General features: G+C 44.0%; 1 protein-coding gene across 8 annotated transcripts in view; it reads left to right on the forward strand.

Annotated features, from left to right (window-relative positions):
* SPATA18 (spermatogenesis associated 18) overlaps positions 1 to 20695 on the forward strand; it is a 46646-nt gene that overhangs the window by 18709 nt on the left and 7242 nt on the right. For 6 of the 8 annotated variants that reach the window (XR_006791827.3, XM_064584472.1, XM_064584471.1 and 3 more), the window contains 8 exons: positions 2698 to 2803; positions 2919 to 3034; positions 4404 to 4516; positions 9534 to 9629; positions 12769 to 13005; positions 14567 to 14837; positions 17715 to 17873; positions 18710 to 18885. Coding sequence is in view for 7 of the 8 variants with exons in the window: in XM_064584472.1 (XP_064440542.1) it covers positions 2698 to 2803; positions 2919 to 3034; positions 4404 to 4516; positions 9534 to 9629; positions 12769 to 13005; positions 14567 to 14837; positions 17715 to 17873; positions 18710 to 18885 (1274 nt within the window). In the remaining variant the exon portion in view is untranslated. The remainder of the gene's footprint in view (positions 1 to 2697; positions 2804 to 2918; positions 3035 to 4403; positions 4517 to 9533; positions 9630 to 12768; positions 13006 to 14566; positions 14838 to 17714; positions 17874 to 18709; positions 18886 to 20695) is intronic. The other 2 variants (XM_064584475.1, XM_064584474.1) reach the window with 2 other exon arrangements.

Below are 20695 nucleotides of genomic sequence, written 5' to 3' on the forward strand. Positions count from 1 at the left end.
AAACAGAGGCTCTTATTTAAAATACCTTTTCTAAGAGAATATGGCAACTAAGTGGGAAACCATATTTGAACCAAGGTCTGCCTTTATTCCTATACCCATTGCTCCTCTCAAGAACACATAATACCTCATAGGTACCAATTGTTGAGTGCCTTCTCTCTCTGAGGTGCTAGATATCTATTCTTGGATTTAATTCTCCTCTAACACTCTGCAAGGCATGATCCCCATTTTCCTGGAGAGGAAATGGGCTCAGAAAGGTCAAGTAATCTGCGTAGGATTGCAGAGGAGGGTGGCAAGTGGTAGAGCAGAGATAATCACTCAGGTCTGCTGGACCCCCAGGCCCCATTCCCTGTCCACTTAGCCTATGGCATGGTCTAGCCAGAGGGCAAAGCTGTTCTTGAGTAACAGGTTCACCATGGTAAGTGCAGGTGGGAGAGCAAGGCCAAGGAGCTGCTGCTTCAGCAAAGGAGGGATGGGCACAGCTGTTCAGCTGGGGGTTCCAAATGTTCTGATGATATCAATGTTACACTGTTAAGTTATTCATCATTCATTCATTTGTCAAATATTTTTGGGCCCTTCAATTTGTTATGCATACCAGTGGCAACTGATATAAACATAGGAAAGACAAAGGAACTTTTTAAAAGAGCTCCTGGTCTTTTTAGGAGAGGGGGATAGAAGGATGAGACACAGAAACAAATGGCTGTATGAGACGTAGGTGCCATAACAGAGCTTGTTACCAGGTGCTGTCCACCAGGCGTGGACGTAAGCCAGAAGCTCCACGGAGGGCACCACGAGTCCATCCCCCCCAAATTCCTCCCCGGGCCTGCAAGGCCCTCCAGGATCTGTCCTGCCAACCTCTCTCACCTTCTGTGCTTCTGCCACATACACTTACTTATGGTTCTCAAGGTGACTAAACTTGCTTCTGCCCCTGCCACAGGGCCTTTGCCCCGACTGTTCCCACTGTGCATCACGGTCTCTCTCTCATACTTCGCTCAGTGTCTCAGTGTATTATCCACTTTGCTCAGTGTCTCCCCTTCAGGGGGTGCCTTTCCAGATGGCCCTCCCCATTCACTCCTGTCCCATGATCCCATCCTCCCTCTGCTCCCAGCTCTAACCACGATCTTAAGAGCATGGGTTCCAATCTCAGTTCTGTCATTTTACCGGCTAGGTAAGCTTGGACAAGTTATTTAACCTCTCGGCATCTCAGTTTTGTCCTCTGAAAATGGGGGGTTAACAATGATGCCCCCACCTCCCAGTGCACTGCTGTGGGGCTTCACCGAGCTTATCTATGTAAAGCATCAATAGTGCCTGGCGCATAGGAGATATGCGATAAACATAAAGTGTGTGAATGTTCCCATCATGTGCCTGTCTGGATCTGACTACAGAGACTACAGAACACAGTCTGGGAGTGCGTCAGCAACCAGGCCAGCATAGCCTGTGTCCACAGGGAGCTTGCTTCCTGCCTGAACCCCCCTGTCCACCCCCCCACATGTATTTGCCCTGTAGCCTTTCGCCTGGAGGTCACTCTTCCTCTTTGTTCTCCTTTCTAGCCTCCTCACCCCCTGCTTCCTGCCTGGGATTCACGGCTTGAGAGGACACAGCAGTCTGTGCACCCACATGATTTGTTTGTTGCTTGTGGTTGTGTTCCTTCCTTTAGTGGTAGACTTCATTAGAGGTTTGGTTGGTGTGGAAATGGTAAAATCTCACCAAGGAGGTGAAAAAAAGCAGAATAATAGCTAAAGGCCCACCTCTTGGCTTTCTTCATGTTCTGTGGATGTTTTGCAACCCCTGGAACTGCCCATCCCCCCAAATCTGCCTGCTTTCTCCTTGCCTAGATATCACTTCCTCTCGGAAGTCTTCCCAAGGCCATGGGCTCTGGAGTGGACCTTGTGCACACATATTTCACCGCATGGGACTGTCTCCACCCCTGTCTCCCTTACCAGTCTGCATGTGCTATAAGGCCGGGGCCATGTCTTTTGTCTTATTCACCATGGGATCCTCAACCCCCCAGTACCTTCCTACCATTAACAAGTAGTGTTCTTTACGTACATAATGAACTTAGAGGACACGAACCAATAAAGCAGGTAAATTAGGAAGCAGTGGCTTGTATTGGGTTACAAAAGGCCTATTCACTTTATAAAAGGAGTTTTTGCAGGGTTCCATTGAGTAGCAAGTCAGGGGTATTGCTTAAAATAACACCCAAATCTCAGTGGCTTCACACACACACACACACACACACACACACACACACACACACACACTTTCTTGATGATGTGACAGTCATTGCAAGTGTCCAATGTGTAGCCTTTCAAATTTCAAATCTTGTAGCTCCACTATCCTTTATGCCCTCTGCTGGGCCCTCTGCTGGGTCCTCTGCATCTGGCTGCCAGATGGGGAAGGAGAGAAGAGAATCACTCAAGGGGTTTTCTTCTGGGTCATACCTGCAAGTGGCACATAGCACTTCCTGTCCCATTGACTGGAACTCTGTTACATGGCTGCCCAACTGCTAGGGAAGCTGGGAGAAGTGGTCTAGCTGCACGTCCAGGAGGAACGGGAATGATGTTTTGGTGAACACAGGGCAGTCTCTGCACCTGGGAGCATACCAGAGCCAGGAGGCCCCTGGGTAAAGTCAGGCCCTGTCAACCTGCAATGGGTCCCTGAGGAAAGGAATTGCACTGATTTTCTGTTTTGATTTTGTAGACAAACACATGTGATCAAAATCTTAATCATTGCCTTGAGCTCATCGAACAAATTTCCAAAGTTCAAGGACAGCTCTTTAGGATCCTCACTACGGCAGCCCAAGAAGGTGAGAATGGCCTGTGTTTCCCCATCTGGCTCTCTCTTCTTTTGCTTCAGTCCTTGGTACTCTCTCACTGTGTCGCTGAATTTCTTTCCCTGACCTGATTTATGGGTTCTTTTAGGTGGACATTATGATGGTGTGGAAATAATCAAATCGCGCCTTCTGCCTTGGCTGGAGGCCTCCTTTACTGCTGCTTCCCTGGGAAAACCTGTTGACAGCAAGGTCCCCTCTCTACAGGTAGGGACGCTAAAGGATCCCCCTTGACTTTCAGCACCCCGGTCAGGCTCTGGGAACTCAGACATATATAAGAGATGGCTTTTACCTAGTGAGGGACTCAGCACTACTTGGGATTGGGGACACAGGTCCAAAAGGTGCGTTTCTGTTTACAGTAGTAAGTGGCGTAATGGGTTGAGCTTCTCTTCAAAGAGGCCTGCGTTCAACTCTCAGCTTTGCCTACTTCCCAGCGGTGTGACCTCAGACAATTCAACGAGCCTCTGCTTCCTCAGCTGTAAGAAAGGACTGGTGATGTTCTACATCTCGGACATTGCCCACACTCGGCATTAAATGGGAACTTTGGAATGACAGATTAGTCACACAGACAGTTAGGGTACACGGAGCCTCAGAAGAGACCATTAGATGGGGGAAAGTACCATATTCTGGAAGAGCGAAATGAAACGAGTTGAAAACTTAGTTCTCAGAGACTGACAAAGAGTATTGTCATTTGCTGTTGCTATGGGGTGATTTCTGTGGGTTAGTGTCAGGTTTTAGGCAGTTGAAGCCCAGACTGGAAAGAGAGCATACACCTTGCTTAAGGCATTAACATCATTAAGCATTAGTAACCTTGGTTTTGGATGTTTATATGGATTTCCATAAATTCTTTTCTAAAATTAAAGTATGTAGAGTGGTCTTTTCTTAGCAGCCTTAGGGGTGCAGGGGTGGAAGGGTTCCTGCTTGGAGGTCACTGGGCAGAATTCTGGTCGCTCTTCTATGGTCCTGAGTCTGTTGACTAACCTTTCATGTCTCACTTGCTGGAAAGGAAACAATGCTTTTGCTGACCCCCTTGGGCCATTTTGAGAATTAAATGTGATAAACATGCAGAAACAACTAACATAGGCTAAGTATTCCATAGACATCAGTTGGTTTTAAGCAAATTTTTCTCCCCTGGGGATTTTTTACATGTTGCTGAGATTTTTACCCCGTGGGTGTTCTTCTGAGTATAAAGATATGAGATGATATTTCAATGGCTTTTTAAAAAGTTGATGTATAATAAAAAATTGAGCTATAATTTACCTGCAGTGAAATCCATAGGTCAATAAATGCATATATCCGTGTAACTCACACCCTATTAAGTTATAAAACATTTCCATCTCTCCAGAGCATTACCTTGTGCCATTTCCCAGTCACCTACCCACCCCCCCCAACCAGGCAACCACTCTTCTGATTTTTATCATTCTAGATTAATTTTGCTTGCACTAGAACTGCATATATATGGAACTATGCATTTGTGTCCTTTTGTGCTTGATTTCTTTTGCTCAGCATAATGTGGTGCAACCCATCATCTTGTTTCATGTATTCAAGACTATTTTTGATTTGTGTATCATTCCAGGACACATTTGATAAGGAGAGACATAAAGAGGCTGGTGTTCGGGATCGGGACATGCAACAATTAGACTCTGAGTTGACTTCGACTCATAATCAACTCAACCAGGTTCAAGACGAGTAAGAGGAATGCAAGTTATCTTTTTCCAAAAAGAATTGTTTGTTCTTAATTTTTAAGTTTGAAAGGAGAATAATGGCTCATGTAAAAGGTAGACATCTGCAAATAACTCTGTGTGTGTGTGTATGGAGAGAGAGAGAGACTGCGAGAGAGAGCGTCAGACAGAGAGTAAGGAGCCAGTGTCTTTGAATCTGGGGATAAGATTTCTATATTATATTAGGCTACCTAAGACCCTGCTCCCCTTGGCTCCATCCCTGGAGCTCCTCCTTCTCTAGAGGCCTGTTATGAGCCTATATATGTAAACAGGGAAAGATTGTTATATGATAATCTATCTTTTTTTTTAAAGATATTTTTTATTTATTCATTCAAGACACAGAGATACAGAGAGAGAGAGAGAACAAGAGCAGGGGGAGAAGCAGAGGGAGGGGGAAAAGCAGGCTCCCCGCAGAGCAGGGAGCCTGATGCGGGGCTCGATCCCAGGACCCTGGGATCATGACCTGAGCCGAAGGCAGACGCTTAACCATCTGAGCCACCCAGGTGCCCCTGGTAATCTATCTTTTGAAAGAAAAATAAGATGCAAAAGGGAGAGGGTTAAAGAAGGTCAGACAAAGAGTAAAATTAAGGAAAGAGAGCAAAAATAAGATGAATAGGCTGCATCCGTCTGTCAGATGTGCTCATTTAGAGGGTATAAATGCCTGGCTGAGAAGTCAGACTCTTTAAAGAATGAGCATTTCAAGATTTTGGAATAATTAGTAGATATAAAAAGTACTTTAAAGAAGTTAAGCAATGCCAGGCAGCAACCGGTGTCAGATGCCAAGCCAGGGTAGCAAGCTCAAGGAATCACTGCAAAGAAAATTGCAAGCCTTGGATTTGCACTTGAGGAAGACAGACAAATGTGTCTGAAACTGCATTCAGCCCACCTAGCCAAAACCCATCAATCGGATGTTTCTCAGTTGGAGCTTTGCTCCACTGCGGACATGTATGGGGCGGCAAGGAACTCTTTAGTTAGGGCTTGTGATGGAATAAGTTGTGGCATGCTGCCTTGTTCTCTGATGAGATTTCCTTTTAAGGAAAGCATCTCTACTGATATAGTTTTGCTTGATTATAAAAGTAATAAAAGTTTCCTTCTCAAAATGCATACAACATACGAAAGTGGCAGTATCATAGCCAAGGGGTTTATCTGAGGCATGATTATTGCTAATTCAAAATGCATACAACAAATACAAGTGTAAAGGTGAAAATCACCTGTTATCTCATCCCTGTTAACATTTTGGTTTATTTTGCTCCAGACATTTTTCTTTGTGTGTGTTTGCATGTGTGTGTGTGTGTGTGCACACACATAGACACACACACACAGTTACCTCCACACCCCCCATTCATTTCCAATTGGAATCATTGTCAATGAACAGTTTTATGGCTGCAACCGTCAACATTTACAAATGTAATGAGCAAAAAAGCACAATCGTCCGAATTTCTGCAACTTATTTCAACTAATATCAGCTGATTTGGAGTGAGGTGAGGATAATTAAACTTACCACTTCTTTTCTGGTTTACTATACAGTCCTTTTCCTGTAAATATTCAGTTAGTTCCAAGTTCAAACTTCTGTTAGGGGCTTTTTCCCCCCCTCTCCAGGAGTCTCCTCAGCCCTCCTCCTTCCCTAGACTGGCCATTTAGAAGTAGAGGGATGCTTGCGTGCTTATGAGGGATGACTCAAGCTGGAGAGGAGAGACTTTGGGTCTTGTGCTGCTGTATGAGTTCTTGCTGCCTCGTTTCCAATGGGCAGTAGAGTCTTGTGCCAAGGGGTGCTGATTTGTGGCTTGTCTGGTTAAATCTTCTGGAGAATTTGCTGGCAACTGCGGCTGGCCAGGCCCTTCCATTTGCCACTAACTGTGAGGCAGGGCTTCAAGACTTTGCTGGTTCTTGACTTCTATCAGCACCAAGGGGAGCCAGGAATTCCTTCCTACCTCCCTCTCTTATCATTATGGCTCTGTAAATAGCCATCAGGAGCATCAGGGGTCAAGGAACTATGACTGCATACTTTTTGTAAAAAAAAAAATTATTTGGAAATAATTTCCAATGCAGAAAATCTGTAAGAATAGTACTAAGAACACCCATATACACTGTCATGTATGTTTCATACTATTTGCTTTATCCTTTGTGTGTACACTATATATATATCCTCCCCTCCCCCCACCAAACCCTGTGCATCTCATTTGAAAGTGGCACAGATGAAGGTGTTTGCTCCTTTACCTTGGATTTCCTAGTTTGGTTTGGTTTTTAACCCACCTGTGGTTCTTATTCTTTTAAGGCATCAGAAATGATGCTGTCTGTCCCCCACATTCTGTGGTAGCTAGGTCTCTCCTTTCTCTCTTACTCTACCTGCTACCTGCTATGGAATGAGTGGCCCACCAAGGAGATTCCCCATGTCTGACCTTGTGGAGCCCAGATTGGTTTTGACTCAGTTACAAATGGGCAAATTCTAATACAGTGCTCAATGGGGACAGGTCTGCCCAAGTTTGATGAATCCTCGAAAAGGAAGATGTCTAGATTTTATACTCGGGATCTGGTTATGAGTCTCTGTGTCTTCATTTCCTATCTCCAATCTGTTGGCAAATCTGGTTGAATCTACCTCCTAAACATCTCCTACTCTTGTCCCTTTCTTACTATTCTACCACCATTGCCCAGTTGAAGGCCCTGATACCTGTTGCCTCAACCAGTTGCCTTCCAACTGGCTACCCTGCTATCATTCTTGCTCTACTATAATCCATTTCACACATAGAAATTTATAAAGTCAGACCCTGGCTTAAAAGCTGTTAGTAGCCTCCTTTTACACTTAGAAAAAAATTCTAAACTCCTTACCAGGACTCTTGTAGCCCTGTGTGATCTGGCCCTGCCTCTCTCTACACCCTCATCTCATGCCAGGCTCTCCTCACCTGGTCTGTGGTCCCCTTCCTCACCTTGCAGCCTTTGCCTGTGCTCTTTCAGAAACATGGCAGTCTCTCTCTGGTTCTTTGCATGGCTGGTTCTTTATTATCTTTCAGGTCTCAGCTGAAATGTGACTTTCTCAGAGTCTGTGACCATGTATATCGAAAGGTCTTTCCTTCCCCCCGCTCTGTAGTTCTCTTTCACAGTGATCTGAAAATAGCCCTTACCACAATTTGGAACTTTAAAACATTGGTTCGCAAGTTTCTGATCCACTAGACTAGAAGCCCCAAAGGGTTACTGTCTTATATCTGTTATTCTGACACTGTTGTATCCCCAGCACCCAACATCATGCCTGCCACATGATATATCCTCAATGAATGAATAAATCCCTAATAAAAAATAAGTAAAATACATTAACTTGCTTAAAATAATGCTTGGCACATGAATGTACCTCCCTTTCTTCTCTCTGTATATCATTCAAGGGTGCCAAATTAGCATGTACGTTTGGTTGTATGTACATGTGTTCACACAGGTGTGCCATGCCTTAAGAGAAAAACATAACTACTTTATTCCTGTTCATACTCTCCTTCCTTTCTTGGTCTATTTGCTCCTTTTAATTTTCTACAGTTTTCTCTTGACAAAAATGTTCATTTTCTTCTCCATGTATACTTTAAAAACCCTGTAACATAGTCACCTCTGAATTAAATCACAGCAATTTCCTCTTAATTGCCAGTAGCCCTATTATGAAGTTATTGCTACTTTGGCATTTGTTAAAAGACTTTAGACATTGTGTTCATTCATTTTTCAACTAAAAAAATCTCTCCTGTGTTACAGGCACTATTTTAGGTATTGGGGATAAAAAGATAAAAAATAATTTTTGCCCTTAAGTAGCTCACAGTGTATTTGTAATGAGACTGTTAGTGTGAACCAAGTGTTGGAGGTGCTCCAGAGAAGGGGAGACACACTTGGCTTGAGAGAGTCAGGGATGACATTTGCATGAGCACTCACAGGTTGCGTGGGCACTTGTTAGGGGAGGAGGAGGAGAAGGAGATGGGAAGGAACACTGGGTAATCACACCACCTCTTGCATTGCCTGATTGGTCGGGATCTGTGGGGACTTGGTAGGAATCCTGCTAGCCCATCATTTCTCTATCTGCTTCACTGTCTAGGGGAGGACCCCAGTGTTTGACCTTCCATTCTTCCATCTAAAAGGAAGGAAGAAGACAGGTGTGAGTTTAGATAGCAACTGCAACCTCTCAGCCTCAGATGAAAGAGCCTGGATAGTACAGGGAGGTAGGGTCCAAGAAGTCAAGAAACCTTTGCCAACCTATGATCTCTTGCTGGACTAGGGCAACTTAACTGAGAACCACTGGTCTCCATCCAATGTCATCCATACACATCCATTTCTTTTTAAATTTTAGATAGACCTAAAGAAATAATAGGATTTGTTATGATTTGCCTATAATGAAGAGAGTCCTTGAAACTCACAATGACCTAGCTATGTTGAAAACTCAGGAAAATCATGCTCAATAAGTGGTGGAAGTTAGAGGCATGAAATACTTGGTAGTCAAGTGTGATTGTGGAAGACTTTCTTTGTAGGTGGGCAAATAATTTTTTCTTTATATGTAGGAAGTCTGGGAAAATTAGATCAAATGCAACTCTATGGTGCAAAGTAATGAGAATACTGCAGAAAAGGGTATTGGGATATTGCAGAAAATGGAGATTTTATAGGGAGAGGCAGCCTGAAGATTTGGTGTGCTGAGCAGATGAATTAGGAGGGTGAGAAGGAGGAAGTGAACAAGTTTCTTTGCCCTTTACATTCTAACATTAATAATTATTACATAGCTCTTTAGTGGTAGCCACTCTATAATGTCTTCACGTTTGACATTGAGAAAGAATGCTAGCATGCTTTTGCATACAAGCGCACCATAATATTTGCAATAGTATCTGATTGGATGCAGATGTCTCATAATTTGATCTTGTTTTTGTTGAACTTATATCATATGCCAAAAGTTCCTGGGACAACCTATGCCTTGATTTGGAAAGTCTGCCAATTTTGGAAAATCTGTCTTAAGTTACTGATTTCTCTTACAGTCTGGCTGAAACTGAAAAGACTCTTGAAGAAACCAAGAACAGATCAGCCATATCCCTTTTGGCTGCAGAGGAGGAAATAAATCAGCTAAGAAAGCAGTAAGCAAAAAAAAAAAAAAAGACAGGATTATTGCAGTCTGCTGATTGATCTTTGAATTTAGCTTTTTGGTACTCCATTACAATATGAAAGAAGCTGTTCACAAAGAGGAAAGGCAGCAATAGTTTTATTAATGTTTTATATAATTTTTTTCTTACTACAAAAATGCTGTCTACTATAGAAAAATTTCCAAGTACAACAGAGTATAAGAGGAACCCAAAAACCCTCTCAAAATTCCAGAGCCAGTTATTGTTACCATTTTGCTATTTCTTCCAATTGATACATTAAAAAAATAGTTATTACTACAAAATCAGCATAAGGATACAATTTTGGACCCCATCTTTTCACTTAACATTGTTTTTCTCTATTACTAAGAAAAAATAGTGCAAGACTTAGTTTTAAATAGATGCATCATGTTCCATTATTTAGATATTTCCCTAATAGTGAACATTTACTTTGATACTGATTTTAAACATTGGAAATAACATTGTGATAATTATTGCAGCAAATGTTAGTTTAAATTTCAGATAATTCTCTAAATATAAATTTCTAGAAGGAGAGCATAAACACATACTTTAAGGTTATATCTTCCTTGAATTTTTAAAATCAAAGTATAGTTGACACACAGTATTCTATTAGTTTTAGATGTACAACATAGTGATTCAACAACTCTGTACCTTATGCTACGTTCACAAGTGCAGCTCCCATCTGTCACCTTACGATGCCATTACGATATCAGTGACTATATTCCCTATGCTGTGCCTTTTATTCCTGTGCCTTCTTCCATATGTGGAAGCCTATGCCTGCCACTCCCCTTCACCCCCTTTACTCATCCCCCCACATTCTCCCTTCTGACAACCACCAGTTTGTGCTCTGTATTTATGGGTTTGTTTCTGCTTTTTGTTTGTTGATTCATTTTTTTAAATTTCACATATAAGTGAAATCTTATGGTATTTGTTTATCTCTTTCTGACTTACTTCACTTAGAATAATACACCCTAGGTCCATCCATGTTGTCACAGATGGCAAGATCTAGTTCTTTTTTATGGCTGAGTAATACTCCATTGTATGTATATGTATATATATTGTGTGTGTATACATATATAAATATATATATCATATCACATCATATCACATATACATATATCGCATCCTTATCCATTCATCTATGAGTGGACATGGGTTGCTTCCATATCTTGGCTACTGTAAATAATGTTGCAATAAATACAGAGCGCATATATCTCTTCAAATTAGTGTTTTTGTTTTCTTTGGGTAAATACCCAGTAGTGGAATTATTAGATTTCAATATTTAACTTTTTGAGGAAACTCCATACCGTTTTCCAGAGTGGCTGCACCAGCTTGCCTTCCCACCAACAGTGTACGAGGGTCCCCTTTTCCACATCCTCACCAACACTTGTTATAACTTCTTGTCTTTTTCATTCTAGCTATTCTGACAGGGGTAAGTGGGTATACCTTCATTGATCTTAATTTTGATTTTTCCCCCCAAAAAGCAAGTGGGGGTTGTATTAAAACACACCCATGCACGCACACACACACAAATACCTTTTTGCTGCCTTCACACATGTTCCATTGTTCTGATTTCTTTGGGAACACCCTCACTGTTGTAGCTGGGAGCACTGCTCTGTTTTCTACTTCTATCTCCCCCTCACCATCATTTTCTTTTCTCTCTCTCTCTCTTTTTAATTTTATTTGCATTTATTCAATGCAGAATTTACTTCCGGGTCATACGTTTTTATTTCTTCAGTTTCTTCTGGGATATCTTTTTCTTCTGTGCAACCTCCTGTTTTGGTTTAGGGACAATCTGCTCTTTTTCAGTAAGGACCATCTCCATGTGGCAGGGAGAGTGCATGTAGGGGTTAATCCGACCATGAGCCTTGTAAATTCTTCGCCGCATCTTGGGGGCTTTGCCCACCTGGGTTGTGCTCCAGGACCAGAGAATCGACATCAAAACCCTTAAGTTCAGCATGACTCTCTGCCTTTTTAAGCATATGCAGTAAAAACTCAGCACTCTTCCTGGGCCCCCGAGCCTGTGTGCAGCCCCACTGTTTGGCCAGGTCCACCAGGGTAGCGACCGAATAGCACACATGGCTTCTGCAAAGTGACATTCTTCAGATACCTCGTGGCTTTTGGGATCTGCATACCCTTGATGGCCTGGGCAGTTTCACATGTGTTCTTAAAGTGAACATGAAGATTTGAACCTCCTGACGTGCATGATTTTGTAGGGTTTTCTAGGTTAAGCGAATAGCGGGCTATTTTCAGAGGTCACCTCAGGCCGCTTAGGTTAAGAGTTCTCACCATCATTTTCATCTCTTATTTCCTACTTGATAGAACTTCTCAGATTCTTTGACCCTATAATTGAGTGATTTCCTGTAGCAGCGATTCTGTTCTTTACCGTTTCCAGTGCAGCTTTTAATTCTGCTATTGCATTTTTAGCTTCTCTGTGTCCTTCTTAATCTTAGCCCTTACCTTTTCATCTTATATCATTGTCCTTTTCATCACAGCACGTTCTCTTTGTGTGGGTTTGCTCCTGTTTTAGGTAGTCATGCCTCTCTGCATCTTTATAAGGATGCTAAGTTTATTTCTGAAGCTTTGTCTCTAGAATACATTATTTGTATAAATTCACCCTTCCACCTAGTATTGTGGATGTTATTCCATCTCTATTATCATACTCCACCCCCCACCCCCCCGCCCCCATTCCATCTGTTCAGAGAATCAGAGAGCTAATGAAGATAGGAGATTGTATCTTTGGCCAGCTTCTGGACCTAGGCTTTGGAGGTCTGATGCTTCCAGAGTTCTGTGCAGTTAAGATCAGCCTAATATAGAACAGGATGACTATAGGCCCACTCTGCTTTTGCTGGAGGATCTGCGTACATACTCCTTTCTCAGGAGCCTTTTTTCATGCAAGCTGCAGACGTGGGGTGGCACTCTAACCCTGGTAATTCTGCTCTTTTCTGAATTGTGTTTGTTCCTCGTGCGTTTCCATCAGAGTTGTCCAACGCAGTAATTGCTTTGCTGAGTAGAGTAGCCTCTGTTGTTAGGTATGCCAGTTGTTGCTATTACCTTTCCTCCGTCCTTCCCTCCTTCTCTTTTCTTTCCTCCTTAATTTTTGTTTTCTGTTCAGGCTTAAATCTCTTCAAGTCCAGGAGGAATCCCGCCACCGAAACGTAGAACATAGAAGTGTGGAGCATCGGTGTACGGAGCCGAGGACCTCTGAGCAGAGGAGGTTGGACCAGCGGGGCATTGACAAGTGGGGCGTAGAGCAGCGGACTGAAGTGATTTCTGATTATGAGAAACAGCTCCGGACGCTAAAGGACGAGATAGCTGTTTTGTCTGCTGAAAAATCTGTGCTTCAAGGAAGGTCTGACCAATTCTCACAGATCTTTTCATTTAAGTTCCTTTTGGTAGTGGTAAAAACGTGGCTTGGGAAAAAATGAAAGGACATCTTGCACCCAAACCCCCACAATATGGGAAACTTTGAACTGAAACGGATTGTTTTCTCTAACTGCCCTCTTCCAGAGAGAGAAAATACCTCCTGGATTGTAAGGCTTGGGCACTAATTGATTTGGGGCTGACATGGAAGCCCAAGGAATGAAACTGAGAGATATGTGAGATGAGAAGATGATAGTTCTTTGGCTTGAAAGCAGATTTGGGTGGGCCTGTCAGACATGCATGGTACCCATGCCGGAAGAATGTTCCATAATAGGGGGGTCCTGTTCTCTGAGGCCTGCCAGTCCCTCTCTGGGGTGACCACCTGTCATTTTACTTTCTATAGCTCATTTTGTCTGATGAAGTGTGTAGGTGAGTGTTCTTGTGACATCCCTCTCTACTGATGGACAGAATGTTAAGACAGGTCATTCGGAGTTACGTGAGGACAGAGCGGGACGTTTTTCTTGGAGCGTTTTCCTTGTTCTTTTTAACACCCACCACCTCCCTCAGCCCCACAGCATGCGGGGATCCAAGCTATCAAAGCCACTCCCACCCTGGTCCCCATTCCCCTAAATGCCACCTTACCCTTTCATTCCGGGGAGTCACTCTGCCATGTTGTGCTGGTACTAGCTTGTCCTGGCTCCCTAGAACTGATTCTGTGCACGTCTGCCTCCCTCCAAGTTCAGTGTGATGTCACATTCATAGCTCGAAATGGGTCGCGGCGGCAGTGTTTCTCGCACCATGGAAATTGGCAGACTACTGTTGAGGGTTTTCGCTTCACTCCGCTCCACCTTCAGGGCGGGCTTTGTAGAAGAACCGTTTGCTTCCTAGTATCTTCTACGCTTCCCTCCTTAGGGACCCATTTCCTTTAGAATTTACTTTGTACTTGATAGCAATACCGTTCACTGATGCCGTGCTTTACAATTCACCGAGCACTTCCACCTGTATTAGCCCACTGGATCTTTCAGGCCCTCCCTCCCAACCAGAAAGAGGGCGAGCATGTTGTAGGTAAGAACTCAGACTCTGGAGGGGAGAAATGAGCGCGAACGGTCCCACTGCTGTAGAACGAGAACGCAGATCTTCTTTCTCACGGTTGAGTGTTCATACGTTCACGTATCAGCCTCTGATACGTGAGTACCCCAAGGCTGGGGTAAGAAATACTGAGAAGCTGGTCTTTCTCCCTCTGGCTCTTGCCACCAGTGTTACTTTCCTTTTCTGAGCCTCTAGTTCTTTGGCCTTGAAATGGCCAACAATCGATGTTGAGCTCGAAGGGCTGCTTAAAGGATAAAATGAGGTGCAAATTCCCTGTGCAGATCCAGAGCGGATGACCGCGTATTTGATGCCGGGCAGAGAGGCCGCGGGGGGCGGGGGGCAGCTGCTTTCCCTGGGGCAGCAGGGCGCACGGCTCCTGGCCATCACTTGCAGGTCATGGGCCGGGAATGAGAGAGAAGCGAATCAGAGCGCTTCTCCGGCTGGTTCTTGCTTACCAACAGGGCCGCCCGGAGCCGGACTCCCAGCCCTGGCCCTCGCAGCCACAGCCGCAGCCGCAGCCGCAGCCGCTCCACCAGCCCCGCCACCGCGGTCGTGAAGATCAGGAGCCCGTCCCCGAATCGCGCCAAAATGTCCAACGTGGCGCGCAAGGCTGCCCTCCTGTCCCGGTTCAGCGACGCCTACTCCCAGGCCCGGCTGGATGCGCAGTCCCTGCTGCGGCGCTGCATCGACAAAGCCGAGACCGTGCAGCGCGTAATCTACATCGCCGCAGTGGTAGGTGACACTCGTGCGGCTGCGCCCAGAGGCCCGTGCGCCCCGCGGGGGGCAGCACGGGCGTCAGCCCAACGGGACGGCCTAAGGGACTGGTCGGCCCTGAGGCCACAGACGGAGGGTGGGATTTCCACTCCCCCCTCCCTCCCTCCCTCCGCCCCTTCCTTCCTCCCTCTCTTCCTTCTTTCCTTCCTCTCTTCTTTCCCTCCTTCCTTCCTTCCCTCCTTCCTCCCTTCCTCCCTTCTTTCCCTCCTTCCTTCCCTCCTTCCTTCTTTCCTTCTTTCATTCCTTCATTCCTCCCTACTTTCCCTCCTTCCTTCCTCCCTTCTTTCCCTCCTTCCTTCATTTCCTTCCTTCCTTCCTCCCCTTTCCCTCCTTCCTTCCTTCCTTCCTTCTTCCTTCCTTCCTTCTTTCCCTCCTTCCTTTCCTCCTTCCTTCTTTCCTTCCTTCCTTCCTTCTTTTCTTCCTTCCTTCCTTCTTTCCCTCCTTCCTTTCCTCCTTCCTTCTTTCCTTCCTTCCTTCTTTCCCTCCTTCCTTTCCTCCTTCCTTCTTTCCTTCCTTCCTTCCTTCCCTCCTACCTTCCTTCCTCCCTTCCTTCCTTCCCTCCTTCCTTCCTCCCTTCCTCCCTTCTTTCCCTCCTTCCTTCTTTCCTTCCTCTCTTCTTTCCCTCCTTCCTTCCTTCCCTCCTTCCTCCCTTCCTCCCTTCTTTCCCTCCTTCCTTCCCTCCTTCCTTCTTTCCTTCTTTCATTCCTTCATTCCTCCCTACTTTCCCTCCTTCCTTCCTCCCTTCTTTCCCTCCTTCCTTCATTTCCTTCCTTCCTTCCTCCCCTTTCCCTCCTTCCTTCCTTCCTTCCTTCTTTTCTTCCTTCCTTCCTTCTTTCCCTCCTTCCTTTCCTCCTTCCTTCTTTTCTTCCTTCCTTCCTTCTTTCCCTCCTTCCTTTCCTCCTTCCTTCTTTCCTTCCTTCCTTCTTTCCCTCCTTCCTTTCCTCCTTCCTTCTTTCCTTCCTTCCTTCCTTCCCTCCTACCTTCCTTCCTCCCTTCCTTCCTTCCCTCCTTCCTTCCTCCCTTCCTCCCTTCTTTCCCTCCTTCCTTCTTTCCTTCCTTCCTTCTTTCCCTCCTTCCTTCCTCCCTCCCTCCCTTCCTTCCTCCCTCTCTTCCCTCCTTCCTTCCTTCCTCCCATCTTTCCTTCCTCCTTTCCTCCTTCCTTCCTTCCTCCCTCCCTTCCGTCCTTGTTTCCTTACTTCCTTCCTCCCTTCCTTCCCTCCTTCCTTCCTTCCTCCCTCCCTCCCTTCTTTTCTTCCTTCCTTCCTCCCTTCTTTCCCTCTTTCCTTCCCTTCCTTCCTTCCTCCCTCCCTTCTTTCCCTTCTTCCTTCTTTTCCTCCTTCCTTCCCTCCTTCCTTCCTTCCTTTCCTTCCTTCCTTCCTTCCTTCCTTCCTTCCTTCCTTCCTTCTTTCCTTCACAAATATTTGGGATGGCTAATTTTTCGCAGTCAAGAACTATTCATATATATCAATATTTATATTGATCAGGCATTTGTTGAAGAAGTATCCATAAATAGAGGATTATCTCAAATGAATATATACTATGTTGATTTGCACTGAATCTTCCAGATGATTTCCTTCCCTTCTCAAAAAAAAAAAAAAAAATCAGAAGGCTGTTAACTCTTCCGTTTATTGAGCTAAGAGAAGTTACTAAACTGCTAGTATGTGAGTTACTTGAGGATGGCAGATTAAAAGTGCTCATATATAATCCTTAATTCTCAAAGCAAAGGTATTTGTTCTGTGGATACCATACTGAGATACTAAGGGTCCATTTTGAGAAATGAGAACAGTTAATATTTAAAAAGAAAATGAAACACTGGTATGAGACCAGAATTATCAGAGTCTACTGAACATTATCCTGAGTTATTAATTTATTTCAGGACTCAGCAAACTATGACCTGTGGGATAGATCTTGTCCTGGTCTGTTATTTCCTTATTTCTAAGGAAAATACCACCTGAGAGCTAGGAATATAAGAATGGTTTTACATTTTTAAACGATTGTAAAAAAAAAAATGTGACAAGAGACTGTATGTATTTTAGGCAAGCCTAAAACATTTACTCTCTGGCTCTTTGCAGAAAAAAGTTTACCAGCTGTGATTCATTTCATTAAGAAGTTGGTTAAAGTTCTGTAAGCTTAATGGCCATGACCTTCATGCATAACTGAGTTTCCTCAGTGCCTGCCACATAACAGGCATTTAATAAATATTTGTTGAATTAATATATGCCAGGAAACATGCCAGATACTTGATATGTGTCTTTGTATAACATAAACACAGATTGATAATTTCATTTCTGGACCTTGACATTGTGGTGGGATCATAGCATCAGCCAGCACTTTTTAAAAAAAGATTTATTTATTTATTCGAGAGAGAAAGAGAAAGAGCACAGGGAGAGAAGCAGACTCTGCTAAGCACAGAGCCCTACATGGGGCTCGATCCCATGACCCTGAGACCATGATCTGAGCCAAAATCAAGAGTCTGACGCTTAACCAACTGAGCCACCCAGGCGCCCCTAACCAGCACTTTTTAAGTGTTTATGTGACCACAGATGATCTGTTTCCTTGAACCTCTGCACTGTGTTGCCTCTTGCACTCAGGATTCCCAGGATCAACTGTCTTGAAATTAGTGAACGTGCATAGTCGTAGATGTGTTTATGTACTTTTCAAAATTGAGGTATGTATTTTCTCCCAGATTAAAATTAGTTTTGACCAACTGTGTTTAGTGATCAGAAGACCCATACGATGTTGAATTTTTGGTGGGTATTCTTTCTTCATTCCTTGCTTTGGATTTCTTTACTCCCCTTCCTCTACCTAATAAATTTGCTGCATTTTTACGTGCAGGAGGCATTCCATGTAGCTAAAATGGCATTCAGGCATTTCAAGATCCGCGTGAGGAAATCGTTGACACCATCTCTCGCGGGGTCGAGTAACTTTGAGGATGCCGTCTTGGATTATATCATTTGTCATCTCGATCTATATGATTCCCAAAGCAGTGTTAACGTAAGTGTTGGGTCTCTTAGTAGGACTGGCGTGCTACTGCTGCCCTTTATGTGGAATACTAACACCTCAGAAATCCACCCAGTGCTCAGGGTTGCTTTTACGTAACGGGATAGCAGAAAGGAGCAGCATCCAGTTGACTTTGTAGAACCAGTCATTATGGGCCGTTTCTTAGACATTTTATGCGGAGAAAAAATAGTCTGACCTTTATAGTTCTATTCTTCCGATGGGTTCTTAATATTGGAGATAGAATACCATAGTGCTTAGGAGCAACAGCTTTGGGGAAGGTGGGTGTCGATTTGCATCCTGGCTGTGTCACTTACTAGCTGTCTGACCTTGCACATTTACTTCACCTGTTTGTGCTTCAGCTTTCCAGCCTTAAAATGGGAGCAACAATGTCCATGACCCCCGCAGAGTTCTTGAGAGGAAAAACAAGCAAGTAATTTGCTTAGCACAAGACTTGGCACGCAGCAAACACCCAATAAGGGCAAGCTACTATAATTGCTATTATTCTACACTATGAACAAGTTGGCACTTCATATACTTGCCCAGAATAGAGAATTGAGGAAATAAATAAAACCCACTAAGGGTGTTTGCTTTAGTTTTTTTTGAGGGGGAGGATTCTCTTGGCCTTCAGTATGCCATCTGTCCTCCGCATCATCTTTCCTCCTTCCCCATTAGTGAGTCTTTCTCCTCCAGCACATGTGCGACTTTCCTAGTTTACAACGTCTTTACCCATGTGCTCTTTCTCCGCCCCCCACCTGACATAACCCCCTTTGGATGTCAGAGCTTCTTGTCACAGGTTGGTAACAAGGTGATGCCATCTTTTTGTTTTTCAGGATGTGATCCGAGCCATGAATGTCAATCCCAAGATTTCATTTCCTCCTGAAGTTGACTTTTGCCTCCTCAGTGACTTCATCCAGGAGATATGTTGCATTGCCTTTGCCATGCAGGCTTTAGACCCACCCCTAGATATTGCATTTGGGGCGGATGGAGAAATTTTTAATGATTGCAAGTAAGAGACATTAGAGCAGAAGCTAAGGGATTTTTTTTTTTAATTATTAATAAACTTTTCTCTATTTCCTGGAAACAATTTAGGGAAAAGAACTCTGGGTGGGGAAATCAATAGACATGACGTGACTTCCAGGCCCTGCCATATACTTCTCTGTGCCAGGGGGCCGACCCCTCTCCTGGGGTCATTTTCTTTCTCAGTCAAATGTGATTCAGAGGTGATGTAATCATTTCCATTGAATGTATTGGAAAGGTCTTGGGGAGAACTAGTGAGTACCTGGAGCCTGTCTGGAACACTAAAAAAAGGCGCTACATACATACAAATGTGTATTACTTTTTACTGGTTTCTACTGCAGTATTTAGGCCAGGTTTCTCAAAGTACGGCATAGAGATATATCACTTGTGTCAGAAGTACCCAAGTCTTGTTAAAAAGGCAGTTTCCTGGATCACACCCCATGATATTTTATGCAGTAGGTTTGGAGTGGGGCTCAAGAATCTGCCATTTAAGAAACACCTAGGTGTTCCTTGTGCACACTAGCACTTGAGACTCTCTCGGTCCATTAGATTTCTATCAACTTTTACATGGTAAATGTTTCCTATATAAATTAGAAGAAATTAAATTAATTTAAAACATTTTACTGAAATTTTATGGGCTCTTATGATACAGCTGGAAATCACTGGGAAGAGGCCAAGCTAGTGGTTAAGAACATTCTGAGGCTTGAGGCTCTGGCATCAAGCTGCTCGGGTTCAAATCCCAGCTCTACCACCAATTAGCTCTATAATCTGGGGCATGCTACTTAATTTTTCTGTTCCTTAGCTCCCTCTCTGTCAGATGGGGGAAATAATAATACCTATTTCTTAGGGCTGGAGAAGGTTAGTCGAACTCATTCAGATAAAGTACTTAGGACACTGCTTGGCATGGGGGCGCCTGGGTGCCTCAGTCAGTTAAGTGGCTGCCTTCAGCTCAGGTCAAGATCCTGGAGTCCTGGGAATGGGCCGCACATCAGGCTCCCTGCTCATCGGGGAGTCTGCTTCTCCCTCTCCCTCTACTCCTCCCCTCTGCTTGTGCACTTTCTCTCTCTCTCAAATAAATAAATAAAATCTTTTTTTTTTTTTTTTTTTTAAAGAACACTGCTTGGCATGCATTGAGCACTCAATAAATGTTAGCTCTTGGTCTTTGTTCAGTCTATAGAGTTATGGGGTGGTGGTGGCCCAATATCCCTACAAGCTATTGATGACAGAGACTACATACATTTCTTTTGCTTATCCAAATCACAATGATGGTGTTTCCAACTGCCTTCTAGCTTGCCATATTTTCCTGCCATTGCCCTGTTTCTAGTTTCTTTCAGATCATTCCTCCTAACACATGTCCACTCATGGAAGAGCTGCTATTAGAACATTACACTGCAATTGAGCTTTTTGATTTCCTTACAGAACATATTCTCTTCATCCCCCTTCCTTTATTCCTTTCTCCTTTGGAGAATGCATAGAACCACTCAGAAATGTTCACCCAATTTACTTTATGGAATCTGCACACTTCACAGACCTCTGGGGTCCTCCTGCTTCCATGCCTTTAATCAGACGGAAATTGTTGCCTCTTGGTGCACTCTGTAACCTGTACCTCTGAAAGGCTGTTGAGCTGAAACTAGAGCTCCTAATAATGACTATTTGGTTCTACTTCGAGGACTTCATAGAACAGGTTTTGTTTTTTTTTTTTAAAGACTTTATTTATTTATTTGACAGAGAGAGATAGCGAGAGCAGGAACACAAGCAGGGGGAGTGGGAGAGGGAGAAGCAGGCTTCCCGAGGAGCAG

This window comes from Mirounga angustirostris, unplaced genomic scaffold, assembly GCF_029215605.1.
Source record: "Mirounga angustirostris isolate CCGP_5_RB_7025 unplaced genomic scaffold, mMirAng1.0.hap1 SCAF_2, whole genome shotgun sequence".
Lineage (NCBI taxonomy): Eukaryota > Metazoa > Chordata > Mammalia > Carnivora > Phocidae > Mirounga > Mirounga angustirostris.